We start from the raw sequence: 20,494 nt of genomic DNA on the forward strand, positions 1-20,494 counted from the left end.
CCAGTATAGAGCCAGTGATCCACTACTCATCTCAATGCACTACACTAACCAAGTACAAGCAACCACAAGGAAAAGCTTAAGCTCAAGTTGGTAAATTTCAAAATTACTTGCTAAACTTTGTCTAGGATTTCTCTAGAATGTCTCTAGGATTCAGAGAAGTCTTTTATAATAACTCGAACACATAAAAGCAAAGGAAAAAAATTTCTCTAAGTTTTCTCTAGGATTTGTCTAGGATTCTCAGCGAAATGAATTTTTCTAAGGTTTCTCTAGGATTTCTCTAGAATTTGTCTAGGATTCTCAGCGAAATGATTTGTTCTAAGTTTTCTCTAGGATTTCTCTAGGATTTGTCTAGGATTCCTAGCGAAATGAATTTTTCTAAGTTTTCTCTAGGATTTGTCTAGGATTTGTCTAGGATTCTCAGCGAAATGATTTTTTCTAAGTTTCCTCTAGGATTTCTCTAGGATTTGTCTAGGATTCCTAGCGAAATGAATTTTTCTAAGTTTTCTCTAGGATTTCTCTAGGATTCTCAGCGAAATGAATTTTTCTAAGTTTTCTCTAGGATTTGTCTAGGATTTGTCTAGGATTCTCAGCGAAATGATTTTTTCTAAGTTTCCTCTAGGATTTCTCTAGGATTTGTCTAGGATTCCTAGCGAAATGAATTTTTCTAAGTTTTCTCTAGGATTTCTCTAGGATTCTCAGCGAAATGAATTTTTCTAAGTTTTCTCTAGGATTTGTCTAGGATTTGTCTAGGATTCTCAGCGAAATGATTTTTTCTAAGTTTCCTCTAGGATTTCTCTAGGATTTGTCTAGGATTCTCAGCGAAATGAATTTTTCTAAGTTTTCTCTAGGATTTCTCTAGGATTTGTCTAGGATTCTCAGCGAAATGAATTTTTCTAAGTTTTCTCTAGGATTTGTCTAGGATTTGTCTAGGATTCTCAGCGAAATGATTTTTTCTAAGTTTCCTCTAGGATTTCTCTAGGATTTGTCTAGGATTCCTAGCGAAATGAATTTTTCTAAGTTTTCTCTAGGATTTCTCTAGGATTCTCAGCGAAATGAATTTTTCTAAGTTTTCTCTAGGATTTCTCTAGGATTTGTCTAGGATTCTCAGCGAAATGAATTTTTCTAAGTTTTCTCTAGGATTTCTCTAGGATTTGTCTAGGATTCTCAGCGAAATGAATTTTTTTAAGTTTTCTCTAGGATTTGTCTAGGATTTGTCTAGGATTCTCAGCGAAATGATTTTTTCTAAGTTTCCTCTAGGATTTCTCTAGGATTTGTCTAGGATTCCTAGCGAAATGAATTTTTCTAAGTTTTCTCTAGGATTTCTCTAGGATTTGTCTAGGATTTGTCTAGGATTCTCAGCGAAATGAATTTTTCTAAGTTTCCTCTAGGATTTCTCTAGGATTTGTCTAGGATTCCTAGCGAAATGATTTTTTCTAAGTTTTCTCTAGGATTTCTCTAGGATTTCTCTAGGGTTCTCAGCGAAATGATTTTTTCTAAGTTTTCTCTAGGATTTGTCTAGAATTTCTTTAGAATGTCTCTAGGATCCAGAGAAGTCTTCTATAATAACTCGAACACATAAAAGTAAAGGAAAAAAATGTCTCTAAGGTTTCTCTAGGATTTGTCTAGGATTCCTCTCGAATGTCTCTAGGATTCAGAGAAGCGGTAAGTTTGAAAATTACTTTCTGTAAACTCGCTTGGGACTTACAGGGAATAATCTTCAAAAACATAAAAAGTTACATCAAGGTTGAATAAGAGCTAACGGAAGTGTTTGTACATGTATACCTGGATAATAACTGTTACATGATGCAATTTTATACGTCGACCCAGACGAACTATATAAATGTAAATTATATAAATAACTTTTCCACTAAATTAAGTCTATTTAGTCCAGGTGTATTCTGATTACATAAATAAACAACTGCTGGATTACGAAATGTATAAAACTTGTATACTGTAGGTAATTCTTGATTAAAATACCGTATTATATATATTATATATATAAATGAATGTTATATTATTGTCGGTAATGACTAAAGTTGATTCCTTTTTCTAGCGATTGTTAAATTTATGGGGTCACTCGGTCTTCCATTCCATTTTCCCAATCCGATTAATTTACACTTGACGACGTCAGAATTATAAATTACACCTGACCCTACTCGACCGCGTCTTCTGTCATTATTTCTCTTGAGAATAATTCTCTGTACATTTTACTCCCGCACACGCTTTATCCCCTAGAGCTTTACTTCCATTAAGAAGTCTTTCGTCAAGTTTTTTTTTTTTTTTCATACAACTCAGCTCTTGGGGTGGTTCAGTTTATTATACTGCGTAAAAGCATAAAAATAAAAAAAAATTTTTTAAGACCTCAGAATCCCGAGGGAGTAAATGCATAATTGCTTGGAATTATTTAGCAAATTTGTTTGAATTTAAATATTTGTATTTCGCTTATTATGAGAATTTTTTTTTTCGCGGGAAAAATTTAAAATTTTAAAAAACTTTTAGTTCTTTAGAGGGAAAATAAATGCATATAATTTCCATTTTAAAATGTTTGCATAAAATTTTCAGAGGTTCAGATTTTTTTTTCAAAGATTTTCTAAAGCTCTTGTGAAACTTCTGGGTTTTACAGTCAAAGAGAAAAGGTCTTTTGCTGTTTGATAAAAGGTAAACGGAAAATTTGCGACTGCAAATATCGTGGCGAAAATAATCGTTCTATTTAGCTTTTTCTTTTTTTTTGAGTACTTTTGAATTTTTACTCCCATTATTTATGTATGTATGAGTGTATATAAGAGATATAAGTAATAATAGTGTCAAGCTATATGTATTGAATGGTATTCAAGTGAAATGAACAATGCAAATGGTGAAACACTAGTGTGTTATGGTTATTGAAGCTTCAAAAATAATTTTCCTGTCGTTTAAAATTCTGTGAAGTGGATCATTAACAAGAACAAAAGATTAGTGCGGTCTAGCGGGTCTCAGTTCAATGACGAATGTACAATACGTAAACTGTATTTTAAATAAAAATGTATGTCTAGTCTGATTCATACATATGTATTTATATATAGATATATAAATGAAATAGGAATAAAGAGAATGTATATGACACGCGTCTGTCTGCTTTGTTTAATCGAAACAAAATCCACTTTTACGGATGATCAAATTTTAAAACGTGCTTTTTATTCTCAACCGGCTGTGTTTACTCGCGTTAACGTAAAAAATATGAAATTTTTTTTTTAGTTTTTCAATAAATGGCAGAATAAAAAAAAAAATTTTTATTTTATTAAAAAAGGATTCTGATAAAAATGTTATTGTTAGACGGATAAATTAATTTGGCAGTTAAAAAAATAGGTATAGAGAAGTTTTGTAATAAAAAAAATTCAATAAAAATATATCTCGAGAGTCTTGAAAAATCATTGATATGGCGCCGCATTCGCCAGAAAATTTATATTTATTGCCCTATTTGTTGGCGAAAAAATTAAATAAAAAAAAAAGCCATCAATGTTATAGGTTATTGTAGAATTCTTGGATCATCTCCAGCTTTTTAAGTTCACATTCAACAAACATGTATACGTAAGTTCGACGAACTTAAAACTCTGAAACTGCTCTCTGGTATGTTATCTATCCGAGCCAGAAACAGACAGGGAATTCCCACTAGTGACAGTCGTAAAATGAGATATCATATTTTTGTATAAATTGATTCAAAACTTATCACCTGATCTTCAAATTTCGTAACATATGTGATAAGTATCAAATGGATAAACTTAAAAAACAATATTTTGAAATTTTTATCAAAAATATTTCCATTTTCGCGATGATTTTTTGCTTATAATTTACCAAAAATATTTAAAAGCTCATGATAATAAATCACTGGAAATTTTTATAATTTATGTACCGATTAAAAATAATTGGCCATAACTATAAATTTAAAAGTATGAAAAAATTATTAAAGCCATTGATTCTGACATCTTGACCTCGATATCGAGAAAAAATTTAATAAATGGAGGATTATATTTAATTAAAAAAAACTTAGTAATATTTCTTGAAAGTCATTAGCAATATTAATAATAAAGATAAAAGTTAATGAAATATTTTAGCATCTCTAATGATTTTGAATTGTTCGATTCAATGCTCAAAGTCAAAGACTGTGTGAACATTTAAATATTTATGAGTGATAATGAAAGAATGATATCGAGCGCGGCGTTGATGCTACTTAAATAAATAAAAGAAAATAAAAAAAAAAAAATTTCACAAGTACGCGAGTGTTCCAGTTTTCTTGAATCTCTTGACGACGGACTAAAGAACCCAAAGAGACTAAGGTAAGAGCTACGTCATTCTTCGTCCATGCTGTTTCTCACAAGGGATTCTTGATTAAAAAAGAAAATAATAATAATGATAATAATCCGAACTTTGATACAAAAAGGAGTCAAATAATTTACTACTATTTTCTGTCTCGCTCACGAAAATTCTTGATATTTATGATACTTTTTCACTGTCAGTTTAGAAAAATCTTTTGTTTTTGACTCGCTTTATTCTTCAACCGAACCATTTCCTTTTTTTAACCTTTCATATACTCACATATATATTTATAAATAAGACAATATAGCACGAGACATTTGGGGCGTAAGACAGATTATTACAAGTGACATAAGGCACAAATCCAAGAAAAAAAATCAGCCTAAAAAATGGCTAACGGAAGAGGAAGTAAAATAAGAAAAATAGGAAAAAAGTAGGATCCAATTTTAAAAAAGTCTTTACTGGAGACTCTAAAGATTGCCAGCAGCATCAAAGTTGCAATATTATTTTTATACTTGGCATCAGACAAACATCTTAGGGTGCACTGTCATTGTTCATTACCACCCATAGTTAAAAAAAAATAAGATTGTTAAAATGTCTGCGCTATTGTACTGCGCAGTAACATAAATTATCAAAACAGATAACAACTCTAGACGGCTTTATTTAAACATTTAGCTCGTTATCTACTCGACTTCTTGCTACACTTGGAATTGAATACTTAGCCAGTGGGAAGGCATTGGCACTTGCTCACCATTGCATTAATATGTTATTTATATTGTATATATTATATATTATATTGTATTTACTGATTGCAAGACATTTGATAAAGACAAAGAAAGATTTATACACACATTACGTACAAGTTTCACGTAGTGACGACAAGTATTTAAATATTATATTCATTTTCTTGGACTTCCTGTCGTCACATCTATTGTTGATAACTATTAATACGTCTTTTAATCGCCGTAACATTTTAAATTATTAATAATTACGCCATATGTTATGTAAAAATATAATTGCATACAATGATACCATTAATAATATTTTAATTGAGGTAATTTTGTCATTATTATTATTACTATAATGTAATCTAGTTTGAATTTAAATAAATTTAAGTCACATTATCTGATAGCGAGGACTTGATATATGTACGAGATGAAAAGATTTGAATGGGTAAAGAAATTAAGCAAATAGAGAATCAAGTACTAGGTAAATATGAGATATTTTACTCCACAAAAAAATAGAGTATAAAAAAAATAGAGGGAGGGATTAAATTTATCTCAGTCCGGGACTCGGGACTCGGATCTAGCTCAAAGTTTTTGGCCTCGACCCACGATGAGTGCTTCTGTTCTTTTTAAATACATACACGTTCACTATTTCTATCTCTCTTTGACCACAATTCAACTCTTGAAATGCTTTAAAGTCCTGAGAAACTACTATATCACTATACATATATACATATAAGCCTCGAGAAAAAAAGATCCAATGATAAGGGTATAAAATAAAATGAGTGATAAAAAACCCGCACGTAGCAAAGTTACTGAAGAAAATGTAAAGCTCGGTGAGATAAATAATTCCATTTGATACTTTGTCAGCTTTAACTAATGGTCAATTGTCAATGGCTGTCTCCAAGCTGCTTTATTTACTCGTTTTTTTAAACAAATCTTTGCGGTAAAATAATTTTTTTTTGTATCATTATTGGCTCCCGCTTGTGATAGATGTCAACTTTTTCCACAGATTTTTTGTTCAAAAAGTATACAAGTGTTATATATACACAGCCGACCACCCGTCATAAGCCTCTCCCCCTCAATCGGCAATTACTGAGTCCAACCAACTTGCCCCACTTAAACACTCTTTTGAGTTTCGTAGCAGACAGCCCGTTATAAGCCTCCATTAAAATTGTCAAAATTATAAACTAAGAATAGGAACAAAATAGACAAATTAATGATGAAAATTTACTATCAATGTTTCGTGGAGAATAATTTACTCCATATCAAGTAAAATATAATTTATTGTTCATAATTGTAATCATTAATTACATTTGAAGCTTCTGTTACAATTTAAAAGTTTTATTGTGAATTATGTTAATCAATAAAATTATTATTATTATTATGATTACTACTGTAATTAATACCATTATCATTATAATTTTTTGCATTGCATTATCAGTGTAAAGAGGCAAGTATTTATTTTAGCGATATCAGCATTATAAATCAGGAGTGGAGAGTAACAAAACGTAAATATAACGTTTGAAATCATATAAAATACAGGCTTATAACGAGTAGTCAAGAACAAAATTAAACACACTAGTGGAGAGACTGAAATTACAAAAAAATTTTTTCCATGACCCCTAGAGCAGTCTTATGACGGGCAGTCAACTGCATTATTGGCTCCCGTTTATGATAAATATGGAGTTTTTAAAGAGATTTTTTGTTGAAATAGTATACAAGTGTTACATAGATAAATATATATGCAGCGTGATATGAATGATGCAAAAACTGTATCAATACATAACAAGTTTATGTTTATAGAGATAACTTAAAGTAAATCGATAAAGTTGCGCGGCCTGTTGTGGACGAACTGTCAGGTGATCGACACGTGTTTATATATATACATATATATTTACGTAAGTGACATAGTGACGTATGGTATAAAGTGGAAAATGATTGAAATCTTACGGAAGTTGGATAGGTGTGGTTATTTTATCGTTATTCAGGTTTTTAGGACAAATTTATTGATCCACATAACATTTATGTGCCTGTATATATAAATATATATGTATCAATACTGATAAAAATAATAAATAAAATTATCGTCCATTACATATTAATGTGTCATTGATTTAGCATTTAAAAAATAATTCAACATATTTAAATATTGAATTACGTGATTGCGTAGAAAAAAAAATGGAAATTCGTTATCGAATTTAAATGTTAAAGGCATTTATTAAACTTTTATTTACGCTGAGAAGATTAAATGACGGTATGAATTTATAAATAAGTCTGCGTTGATTAATTAATCTCAAGGTTCACCTTGCAATTGTCAGCATTAAAAGTCCTTAAGTAAAAAATTTTAAACGTTCGACCACAAGAATGCGTACAAGTCAGTAACAGAATGTGTTAATTTACGTATTTATATAAACACGCGGAAAAATGGCTAACGAGGAGACAAACAACGAAAAAAAAAAAAAAAGAAGAAGAGGCAGAGACAGAGGTAAAAATAAAAAAGAAGAAGCAAGACTCTCGTGTTGTAAAATGAGTCACAAAGAGTTCATACATTAATAATATATATTCTTTTGAACACGATGAGAAAAAAGAGGGGTTGAAGGCCGAGGAAGGCAATAAAGTCAAGAGCATGGCATACATATGTCGGCTATATTTATATATATGCTCTTTTCAAGAGTACTTTTCATGCTTTTCCCTAAATAATTCAATTTATCACAGAATAATTTTCATTGTTGTTAATCTTAAAAGTATAATCCTCCCTTACAGCCCATCTACCCGACGCTCGAACGCTTCGAGGTCCGTTTCACGTCACATCGTATCACGACACCGGATATTAAATTTAATCGAACAGGATAGCATAAAAAATAAAGGATCTATGAGGATTTTCGTCGGGAAAATACATATATACAATGAAGACTATAACTGTCGTGTATATGTATCGAGGTGTAGGATTATGTCGATAGGGACGAGCATGATCGATTGACACGAACTCGACTAGCTGGTGTGTTCTCTACTCGTATTTCAGAGAGTAGAGTAGAGTAGAAAGAGGAGAGGAGAGACGAGGAGACTAGAGTAAAATAGAGAGAGTGAGACACTCAGGAGTCGAGAATTGCCGGAGGATTAGGTCGTTGCGTCACAGACAACTTGTGTGGGGAATATATAGAGGATCGATATATCGTTATACATAGGCTTGTATATATTACATATATACACTACAGATATATGTATATGATTTATTTAAAAAGCTGCTTACTTATTATAATTGGTATTTATTGACGAAATCACGTAATTTTTAATTCAATTTCGAGATGGAAATTTTCGGTATTTTGGCGAACTTTTATTGAGTAAATAAAATTGGAAGAAATAGATGACATTTCAGGTCATAAATGTATACGAACAATAACAATGATCGAGTAGAATATATGTTATTTTCAGGGACAATATCCTATCGGATTTATTTCTCCTGAGCCTCTGAAGAGCCTTCGTATCAAAATATATATGATAGCATAGAGTAATAATTGAACGAACGTATCCATATATGTATGTCGTTTTATTTTCAGTTCGTTCGTCAGCACCAGGGCTTTTATGTATGGAAAAAAAAATATAAATAAAAAAGTATATCTTTGGTAAGTAATCTATTCATTGGATTTTCATTCAATCCCTTCTTTAGATCGTCACGTACTCGCGATGAATTATTACCGCATTGAGAAGGCGAAAAGATAAAAACGTAAGTATATATTTGTATAATATATAATAAAATATTACTGAATAGTTACGAATCTACCAAAAAGCTATTACTTTTCTTATACATTTCATCTCATTTTCCGACTATTCAATTTCATTAATTTTTTTTATTTTTCATCCGATTCTGCTCTTTTCTCAGATTAGTAAAAAGATTTTTCCATAAGAACTGCGAGAAAAACTTATCATTGTGCGGGTTTCCTTTGTCATTATAAAGATACTCACGACTTTAAAAAAATGTTGAAAGATGAAAAAAAAAAAATCTATTTTTTTAAATAATAATAAAAGTGAAGTCTGCTCGACGTATTTTACGACCTTGTAAAAGTCTTTTCTCTTTTTTTGAATAAACTTTATTATAACAATCACTTTTTGTACTACTTTCAAATTTATTTTTTCTTTTTATATTAAACTAAACTATTTCTTCCTTCGAACAATGTACTAGTGTATGTAATATAATAAATTAACATCCTTTTTACAGCAAACAATTATTAATATGAATATAAAAAATAATGAAATAGTCAGACTTACCTTTCAATTTTATCCATACTCGTGGGATGTTGTAGAATAGTCTGTTGTGAAGTCATTTCCACAACACATTGTGTCCCAAGTTCCAATTCTGTAATAAACCAAAGAAATTTTATTTATTTAAAGACTAAAGAGTACTGGGTAAATATGTATATATATATATATATATATAAAATAGACTGAACAATGTAATTCTTGTTTTAGGCAAAGGACAAAGCCTGGGGTCGAGGATTAATGAAGGCAATTAGCATGAAATCAATTACCCTTGACAAAGGATTCTGTTATACGATGTATCTAGATATTTTGCTGTAAAATGTATATATAACTGGCTGAAGTGTCTGTTGGGAAGAACCCATACCTAAGCGAGATAGATTAAACCTACATTAAACTATTAATATTCTATTCTCAAAGTGTAATGAAGGCACGTGTAGACGCGTAATCATATCAAGTGCTACTGGCATACCAAATAGACCTTAACGTTGTTTAAACACGGTCAACTCTATCACACTCTGTTTCAGGATCGATGATAATTACAATATAGAAAGCTCATTTACTGATTGCTGCATCTATTTTCATGCTATTAAACTCTCACTTAATATTTGTAATGCTGATAGTGATGTAAAGTGGAGAAATTTTTTGACAATTGACCAGGGAAAAATTTAGCAACGTTGTTTTTTGAATTTAATGTCAGTTCCCGCGCCAAATTTATTTTTTACAGATAATTATTTTATAAAAAGTTTACCGAAAAATTTTTTACCGCCATTTCGCATCTAAATGGAAATAACAGATGTTAGATTTTTTCGGTAACAAAATCTCTAAATACAAACTACAGACTGCAAATTGATGCACTACTGTCTAATCTAGCAAAGTGCACTTTAATTTTTCTATAATATTCGTTTGTTTAACAGAAAAACTCGGCGAAAATTTCCATTTACTACGCAAGCATCAAAGAGAGTACCGTTTGTGAACTTGAGTGTAATAGAGAAAAAAGTGCAAACTCCTAATAAAGATAATTTTTTGAATAAACAAAATGATGGTTATGTTGAGTGTTGTGATTTGTAGTTTACTTACAATTGTACATTTAATATTGTCTAGGAAATTATTTTATAAGATACATTCTCATGGTCTGACTGAACATAAAAATTACGGTAATTTCGTATCACTAAATACAGCATACACATGGAAAAATTACATATTCTGTTTAAAATTTTATGGTGTCATAGTAAAACCGGACTATGTCGGCCACCAAACGGAAATTAAGTAAACATAAAAAAAAAATTACTAGAGCTATAGTAATTTTTGATACAAGTTCATTTAATTCCCGTTTGGTGGCCGGCTTTCCTATGACGCCATATAATTTCAACCAAGAATAATTTCTCAGTGTATACATATAATTTATTTAGCTAATGTAATATTTAAACAATTGTCTGCGCCTACTTGATACTGTGTTTTTATTTGTCTGGCTAATTGAATTACGTTAATGTTTTCAATTGTCTGGTCTAAGCCAGGAGCTTGTACTGTGTGCTAACGTAATCTGAATTTTTATGTTAGCCTGCAGATGTTATAATAGATAAATTTTGAAATTGCATAAAGAGAATAAGAAGAGATAAGAAGAGACGAGAATGTGATATATGGAGAGAAAGGATCTGACGACAATACACCCGCTTTGGTGATGTGTATTGTGTAGCTTCTATCGTATGTGTGGATAGCTACTGCAATGTTGAAATGATTTCTTTAAAAAAATTTTTCTCATTTATGCAAAGTAGTTCATACTTAGATACACGGCGAGCTATTTTTGCGATAAGATTATTCATGCAAAAACCTATTCAGTACATCGTTTCTGAAGATATGAGATCCGTCAATATGATTAACATTTTTTTCACAAAATTTAATGCTGAACCCGTTTGGAAAAAAATTTAAATTTCAGGAGTTACATAGCTCACATGCTAAATTTTGGTATGCTTTGTGCTCGTTTTTAAATTTTTCCCGCACTTTTAACGAGCTTACAATGCACAGAAAGTATGCTAATACAAAGGGAACATTCTGATGAGCATATCTGAGGCAGTATTAGATTGATTTCAGTATTCATATCAAAAGAAAAAATTTTAAATTTAAATTTTGGCGCTCTTGGTACCCGTATGTTGTTACGTTAAATTTAAAAAAAAAAATTCATTTAATCAACGTAATTCATTTTGCAATAGCTGTAGATTATCCTATTGAACAGAACTCTATTGAACCTAGACGGGATTCGATCTCGAGTTCACAGAATGGAACATGACTAGCATTACTGCTATTACATCTATTTCAATAGACCGAGTCTATTACCAATGGCTATTACCAATTAATTATTGTATTGAATGTTACTTCTTCATTTTAAAAATTAATTTTTTTTTTTTTGTTAATTTCGGATTTAAGAAAATTTGTAAATAATTAATTGGAAAATATATATAATTTTTAAAATTTAAATTTGACTTAAAATAAATCTAAGTACAAATAAATTTAAAATATTAAAAAACTGTCCTCTTATAATCCCGGTATTCTTATAAAAATGATTTAATATTCTTTTAGCATTAAAACTCAATTTCACCAGTACGATGCATCCATATTAATACTTATGTAAATTTTTTAATAACTTTTATTTTCATGAAATATAGCAAAAGTAAAAAAACATTTTTTTTTGGCGACCTGCTTTCGCTCCACTGTTTCCTAAATAAAATTTGCTTTATTCGAACTTTTGTTTTCCCAACTACAAACGAAGGTAAGTGATATAAATTAGAAAAAAAAAAACTAAAATAAAATCTCAGTGAGAATGTGGAACATTAACTTTATTTTTTGTTACTTTCCCGTACCGAGTTGAGTTGAAACAGGTAAAAAAATTCCAGATCCTTTTTTTTTTTGCTCAGTAACCGAAACCTCCCTCGAGAGAACCCCCCAGGTGGTTGTAATGCTAGCTCGCACACCAGTGGTCAGTGCACTGTGCTGAAGAGGCGACTACTGCACGTACTGCCCACTGGCCATTCGAGAAATTCCAAAACGGACCTTAGTAGATAATTTATGATTTATGGACAATGCACACTGGCTCTGTTACACACATCACCTCACATCAACAAAACCAGAAGAAATAAATGTATCCATAGAGCAGTACAACTGAAAGACAACACGTGTTAGCAATATGTATAATATTATATTAAAGAACATACATATGACTAAAATTAAAAGCCCATTCAAGAGCAGCTGCTGTGCTGGTAAACTCAATGCCGCTGAGAGACGTGAGTTTATGTATGCATTTTCCCGGAACTTACACACTGTCAGTGTGACGCATGTACGCCTTCACGTGTCTATGACTCACATTAAATTTTATTTATTGATAATTAATCTCGACAATTTTAATTACCCCCACCTTTTAATTAAATTCATTAAATTACTATTTATTCATAATTGTCATCACTCAATTTCCAAGCTTATAAAATATTGCTTTGCTAATCGAAATTATTCCTGCAGGGGATTGTCTCAAGTTACCCCTTGTCTTTACTATGATAACAATTTCTAGTCGACGCGTTATACGCATTAGTATGCATAAATTTAACGGCAAATAACACACTACTACATTATTTACAACTACAAATGATGACACACGACATAGACATATATGTACATATATGAAAATGTATATATAGATATAGCAACAAGATAGAGAATATAACAGCAACCCTGTGTAACTTAGTTGCCAGCAAATACAGCCAACGTAACGTAACGTAGCAATAGGAGTAGTATTTATATATGTATATATATGTAGCAGTATATATATACATATATGTAGCAGTAGCAATAGCAGTAGCATAGCATAGCTTTCTCTACAAGCCCCTTTTGCCTTTCCGATCGATAAAAGACCCAGCACAGCACAGCGCGAGTTGAACGCGTATTATATCTCGTCTCTATTCGTGGGCGTGAAAAACTTTAGCTGAATGCGCGACATGACGACCAATTTATTCCAAAATTTTACCATATTTATAACTATTATTTTATTTTAGATATTTTAAAATCAGGCTCGATTTTATTTGTCTTGAAATTACAAAACTTTTATCGTTACCCCAACCCGTTTATTTGAAATTTTTTAAATATACTGTGAAAAATTTGCGGAGTAAATCTGGAGTCAATGTCCAGCGGATGACTGTTTATTTATTTAATCTCCTCGGAGTTAAATTTACTCCGGGAAGTTTATTTTGATATTGAAACTCCGAATTGGAGTGAATGCGAATTCAAATTAAATCTAGATCGCTCCGAAATAACAAACTCCTCATTTACTTTATCTAAAGGAGAGATTTTTTTTTGACTCCGGAACTCCGTGAATTCGGATTTAAATAAAGTCTGTAATCACTCCAACTTCACTTCAAATTTTTTAGAATACAAATTAATATTTTCCCACAATATATTTACCGCAAATTTATTTTCTTAAAAAGTCGTAGAGTTTAATTATTAATTAAATTTTTTAATTTAGTTAACTTGACCCGAGAGGTCTTATATATATTTTTTTAGATACTCATTGCCAAGAGGATGTCAAGCATAACAAGAAAGAGAGTTCATGATTACTAAGGCTTTGATGGGTTTTTTTAAAATTATTTACACTAATAACGGTCGTCTAACATAGAAAACATATATATGTGCCGGAAGATAGTATTTACTGAGTAATTGATGAGTGAGAAGACAAGTATAATCTACAGTATAATTATAAATATATACATTATCTATTTTAAAAGTGTTATTGGAAATAATTACCGGTTTTTAAAATAACAATAATTTGATATTATCAGTTATCGTATTTTAAAAAAGCTTTTATTTACTCTACTCTGATTTGTATTTAAACAGATAAGTTATTACTTTTAAACACGATATAAAAAATAATTGTTTGATAAATTATATAAAGAAAAGTGAGTGAGAATATATTAAACATAAATATTGAATTAATTTGTTCGTTTTCACTGCAATGAATAAATCAAATAAAACTCCGTGTCGCATCGTTTAACGATAGAAGTGTTTTAATTACACGTTCTCTACAATCCAGGACATCGATGTTCATACATATATATTTATAATATATATAGAGATCTATATACATGCCAAGTTATGCACATCATCTTCGGTCACGCGTACTCGAGGAAGCGTGCTGGCCACACACGTACATATGAACCTCTTTAAACAATATATATATATATATATATATATATATATATATATATATATATATATATATATGTATACATATATATAACGCTAGCAATTGGCCAATGACTTTAGAAATGGAAATTAATTAATGTAAATTTTAATTAAATTTTCTATTTCCGCGGAAGAAAAAGTAACATCTGGGATTTTAATTTTAAAATTTAGAAAATTTTAAATAATTCAAAATATGGCGGGAGTTCAAATTCTAAATAATGTTTGATATTAAAATTTTATTATTTTTTTGAATAGTTAAAATTATATGGAAATATAAATTATTTAATAATTATTTTCAATAATTGGAATTTATTATTGATTGTGACCTTTGGAGTAATCGAAAGTTAATCAATAATCGAAATTAGTACTTTTTATAAAAAATTACCAATAAAATGCAAGTTTCGATCTGATGAAAATGTTTACGATTTTTATGACAGAAAAAATGTATTTTTATAAACTTTGTTGTAAAATTTCATTCGATATTCGAATAATTATTTTGCTTCATGTTCGTCATTTTAAAAATATTCGCGACTTTTATATTTTTCCAATGTTGAAAATTTAAATCCCAGTTTAAAATAAAATAATTCAATAAAGTGACAGATAGTGAAATGTCAAGTGAAATATTAAAATTTATCGAACTGGATTATTTTTTATCAGCAATTCACGCATCAGTATAATTTATTTTAAATATTTCCTTTACATTCCACTAGTTTATTCAAAATTCGCGCGTAATTTTTAAATTACCCATAATTCCATACTCAAAAAAAAATTCAAAACCTAAAATAACTCTTTAGGTTTCAGTTACGCGGTCTACCAAAATTATTAAAAATAAATCCCGTCTCTAATTTTATTACAGCCAATAGTCTGCAGATTTTTATTTTTCATAAGTCTAGGGTTGTGCTGTCAACAAGAATGATGGAGTAACGCGAACCTCAGAGAAACTACACTAAATATAACACACATACATAAAAAATGTACATTTTATTGCTAGAAAACTTTCAAGATGAAAATAAAATTTATATTTTATTTTCATTTTATCTTTTTTTTTTAAATAAATAAATAAATAAACTTTCTTTCTCCCTCGATGATTCATTACATATTTTTCAGACTTGCAATTTCGTCCGCACGCGTCACGCAACCGCTAAAATAAATTAACTGATAATTATAATTATTTATAAAAAAGCAAACATTGGCACTCAACAGTAAATTATTTAAATAATTCAAGACACTAGACACTAATATTCCCCTACTCAAAAATATATCATTCAACTTTCGATAAGATAAACCCACAATCATATTTAATTCAACTCCCAATTAAAAACTTTCAAATAATCAATTAATAATAGCGAGTAACAAAAAATATATATTATATATTATTAATAAATAAATATCATTAAATAATGAAACATGACACCTAGATCCGACGGAAGGGAAAATAATGCTCGTTAGATATTATTCAGTGAACGGAGTCTTGCGGTTACACACATATCACCTTCTCTATTCGTTCAATGTTCACTCACGTACACGTTTTACATTTAATTACACATGTATGCATATCATTATTATTATCATCGTCGTCATAATAATGATATTTATAACAACAGCAACAACAATAATAATAATAATAAATATTATAATACATGTATCTATCTTGTTCTTATTAATACCCATGTACATAATAGACAAGTACCAGCATTGCATCTTTTGTCACGCGGTTTACAGCCAGCAAATGTCAGAACGAGTAACTGATGCTAATTGCACTCTAGTACTTTCGAAGGCTCATCTAACAAATAAAACACTACTTCAACTGAAAATAAAAAAAAATTTAAGACTCGAAATGATTCTGAAGTTAGCCGACCTTTTATATTTTCATTTTTTTAAAAACGATAGATTATTTAAAAAACATTTTGAAAAATTGCACTTATAGATTTTTTAATTCTCTGCATGTGCATTTTTTAGTTTTTTTTTTTTTTTTTAATTGACATTGAGAAAAAAATACAAAAGTTGTCTTTTAACTTCAGGATCATGATTCTGAAGTTATCTGACAATTTTTCGATTTTTATCAAAACGTTGAATTATAAAAAAAAAAATATTTTTAAAAAATGCACTTATAGATTTTTTAATTTTCTATATGTGGATTTTTTAGTTTTCTGTTTTTTTTTTTTTTTTTTGTAATTAATTTGTTGGAAATAATCAGAAAATTTTTAATTGCCTACTAACTACAAGATTATGAGAACGCAATAAATTTTTACTTTCTCTAAGAAATTTTTTGCATAATAAATTAAAAACAAAAATTTTTTGAAATGATAAAAAATTTTTTGCGGCGATTTTTCAAAATTTCATTTTATCAATTATTTACTCTATTTATTAATAATTTAAAATTTGTCTGCTCTATTCACACTCATTCAAATTTTTCTTTTTACTCCAAAATGCAAAACATTTTTTGCGCTAAGAAATATTTTTTCTGTGCACAATGCGTCATGTCAAACGTGTTTAACTTTTTTTTATTTAAAAACAAAGATAACCATTTACGTATTTTTTTCTTTACATTGCTTACATAGCTATTAAATAATTTAACACGTTTGAAAAATCACGAGCGAAAGTAATAAAGTAAAACTTTCAATCACTGGCTTGATCAAAACATTTATCAATTACATAATTTAAAAAATATTTTTTTTTAAACAATGATAGTAAGAACAATAATGTCAAGTAAATAAATGTAAAAGTTTTGATTGAAAAATTAATCACTTTTTTTAGTCTTTATCTGAAAAAAAATGTGTTATCAATTGATAAGAATGATTGTAGGTATGACGGACAATAGATTGTAAATTTGATGTAAATGATTTTTTGTTTAAATAACCAAGTCAGTGAATAAATTAGTGAATGTATGTCTATATATATGTGTATATTAATTGTATATTACTTACCTCGGCGATTGAATGGCCTGACTCGCACGGCAACCTTAATTTTATCCGTGGCCATGATTCACACAATCAATTACGCTCACAATATCAATAAAATATAATATAGATATTGAAATATATATATCTATATATTAATAGATTATAAATATATAAATATATTTATAATGGTAATTATAATGAATATAAAATAAACGAAAATCACAACAATAAAAACAGCGAGATGTTAAACTTGCAACACACTGTCTTGTCAATCACAAAATAATTTTTACGGCGCATTATTTTTAAAATAAAACTTTAGAGTCAACCCATACCTCAGCCTTTCATTTTAATATTTACTATTATTAAATATTTATTTATTATTTTATTTCGTTCAAAGATCACTACGACGTCTAACCGTACTCGTGACACACTTCGCCATATTGCTTTTGGAGGAGATATTGCCCGATGCCCGAAGCCCGTGCGTCAACTTGCTGGTGGTTGCTTTTGCTTACTTGTATATTACTCTAGCACTGGTGTAGAGTGAGCGAGAACTGAGGAGAGGAGCAGGAGAGTTGCTGGTGGCTGGCTGGTGGCCTGTTTAAACGACGACGAGACCTCTTGGTTTGCTAGCTAGCGCCAGCACCAGCCAGTTCTCCCTGGTTCCCCGCGGATCAAAATTCTCGACGGCCGACAGAGTTTTACGCTCACTAGTTGACTGAGATTTTACCGCGACTGGAAATTCAAATGCTTTTAGGTGTTTGCGATGGTGGCGCGAGTTGTCAGGTCGGTATTTTATTTTTCTTGCGCTGTCTTATGTAGGTAATGAAGGCTTTGGCTGAAGCTAAAGCATTTCCGAATGCGACCAAAGTAATTCATTTATTAATTATTATTATTTGCGCGGGAAATTCAAATATTTGAAAAATAAATTATTAAAAATTGGAGAAAAATCGAAATTCGTACGTTAAAATAAAATGGCGGTGGAATATGATAGAAAAATATTTGAAATATTTAAAAAAAAACACGGAAGTGTTCGAACAAACCTTGGTGGGGAAATAGTATGCAGAAGGGTGTCCTAATACACTTGGAGATTTGATTTAAATTGCTCCAAGTGTATTGCAGCTAAAAAAACGTCACTCAACTGCTATTTCCCCACCAGACGATGCCAGATGATTTTGGTCAGGAACTTGGAAGTTATCAGCATCAGCCATCAGCAGCAATTTACACTCTAACTGAATATTTGACACTTTATACTAGCACTGAACACTTAACTACACCACAGATACTTTGCACTATTTAAATTAATAAAAGATAAATTTTACAATCACTGCACAATTTTACACGACTTAACTGCGATACTGTGTTTCAATTCAAACATAAAGAACAAAGAAAGATCTGGACTACTACTGCCGTTCTGGATGATACTGACTGCCGCTATCGAATCGTCAGTTGATGGAAAACAATCGATTTTGCGATTCATCGACTGCCCCCACTTACGCAAAAATTTGAACCTCGAATACAGCGACGCGTAGTAGCACCAACTTGGCGCGAAATTTCAAAATTGAAATTTAATAATTTTATTAAAATTTGTTTGTGGGTGTATTCAGAAATATTCTAGCTCTGATTTCTAAATTCACCCTAATTAATATAATTATTGACACAAGTCATTTTTAATAAAATGATTAAATTTCAATTTTGAAATTTCGCGCCGTTGGCGCTACTGCGTGTCACTGCAATCAACGTTCAAATTTGTGCTAAAGTGGGGGTGGTCGAAAAATCGAAATATCGATTATTTTGTATCAACTGACGGTTCGATAGCGGCAGTCAGTATCATCGACAACTTCAGTTGTAGTCCAGATCCTTCTCTAAGTTTGAATTGAAACAGTATCGCAGTGGCGTCGTGTAATTAATCATAAAATTTTTTGCTCAGTGATTATTTAATTAAATTGTGCAGTGTTTGTAAAATTTAAATTGTGCAAAGTGTCTGCAGTGTCGTTAAGTATTAAGTATTCAGTGCTAGTGTAAAGTGTTGCTGATGGCTGATGCTGATACCTTCCTAGTTCCTGAGCAAAATCATCTGGCATCGTCTGGTGGGAAATAGCAGTTAAGTGACGTTTTTTAGCAGCAATACGCTTGGATCAATTTAATTCAAACCTCCAAGTGTATTAGGACACCCTTCTGCATATTATTTCTCCACCAAGGTTTGTTTAAACACTTGCGTGTTGTTTTTTATTATTTCAAATATTTTTCATCATATTCTGCCGCCATTTTATTTTAACGTAGTATTTTAATTTTTCTCTAATTTTTAATAACTTCTTTTTTAAATATTTCAATTTATCGCGCAAATAATAACAATAATTAATACAAATAAAAAATTTTGAGTATATTTCTTCGTCTGGGTGCATTCGGAAATGCTTCGTATATTTTGTCAAAAAAGTTTCATTTTAACAATTTTTCTTTGTTGAGTTTCCCAAAAAAACCTGGGACATAAATAACTGAAAAGTTTCTTAAAAGTTACCGCCTTGAAAAAATTACCGAAGAGTGTCAGTCACTTATGTCCAACTCCTCCAGTGGTTCGTTGTTCTAGTTTGGATACCATGACTTTAAATGTATTGCGTATTAATTTATGACCAGGTACGAAATCCGAAAGCGCAGAATCTAAAGCAAGCAGCATCGTTAAGACTGGTTGCAACAATTTCGTATAAAGTCTAACCTCAAAATGTGCTAAATTACCAATTCAAAATACAATTGTCCAGCAACAATTAATCAAAAGCTTTTATTTATATCAGTGTTAAAATATTTTTGTCAAAATGTCAACTAGTCGTGGAAATTTAATTTCTGCAATTCATGCAAATGATATCAAGAAATTTAAAAAGTTACTTAAATCATCTACCTTTCAAGGCTTCCTGTTCTTCATGGAGGTTACAGTTTACTTAAACTTGCTCTTCAACACAAACGAATTGAAATTGCCGAATTATTAACAAGAAAAAATGTAAAAGTAAATAAAAAATTAAATCATTTATTAAACACTCCATTACACGACGCAGTTAGATTAGGGCAGTCAAAAATAGTCAAAAATCTTGTTTCAATGGGCGCCAATGT

The 20,494-nt window shown here is 30.2% G+C and overlaps 1 protein-coding gene across 3 annotated transcripts in view; it reads right to left on the bottom strand.

Moving 5' to 3' along the window:
* The window catches only part of LOC103577457 (kinesin-like protein KIF13A), a 43,155-nt gene extending 22,792 nt beyond the window's left edge, over positions 1 to 20,363 (bottom strand). The window contains exons 1-2 of one of the 3 annotated variants that reach the window (XM_008558095.3): positions 20,286 to 20,363; positions 9,282 to 9,369 (exon numbers count right to left, since the gene is read on the bottom strand). In XM_008558095.3, coding sequence (XP_008556317.1) covers positions 9,282 to 9,337 — 56 coding nt within the window. In that variant the 5' untranslated portion in view covers positions 9,338 to 9,369; positions 20,286 to 20,363. Of the gene's footprint in view, positions 1 to 9,281; positions 9,370 to 17,419; positions 18,035 to 20,285 lie in introns of those variants that run through there. The other 2 variants (XM_008558094.3, XM_008558093.3) reach the window with 2 other exon arrangements.
* Positions 20,364 to 20,494: the final 131 nt, after the last annotated feature.

Source organism: Microplitis demolitor, chromosome 4 (genome assembly GCF_026212275.2).
Source record: "Microplitis demolitor isolate Queensland-Clemson2020A chromosome 4, iyMicDemo2.1a, whole genome shotgun sequence".
Classification (NCBI taxonomy): Eukaryota; Metazoa; Arthropoda; class Insecta; order Hymenoptera; family Braconidae; genus Microplitis; species Microplitis demolitor.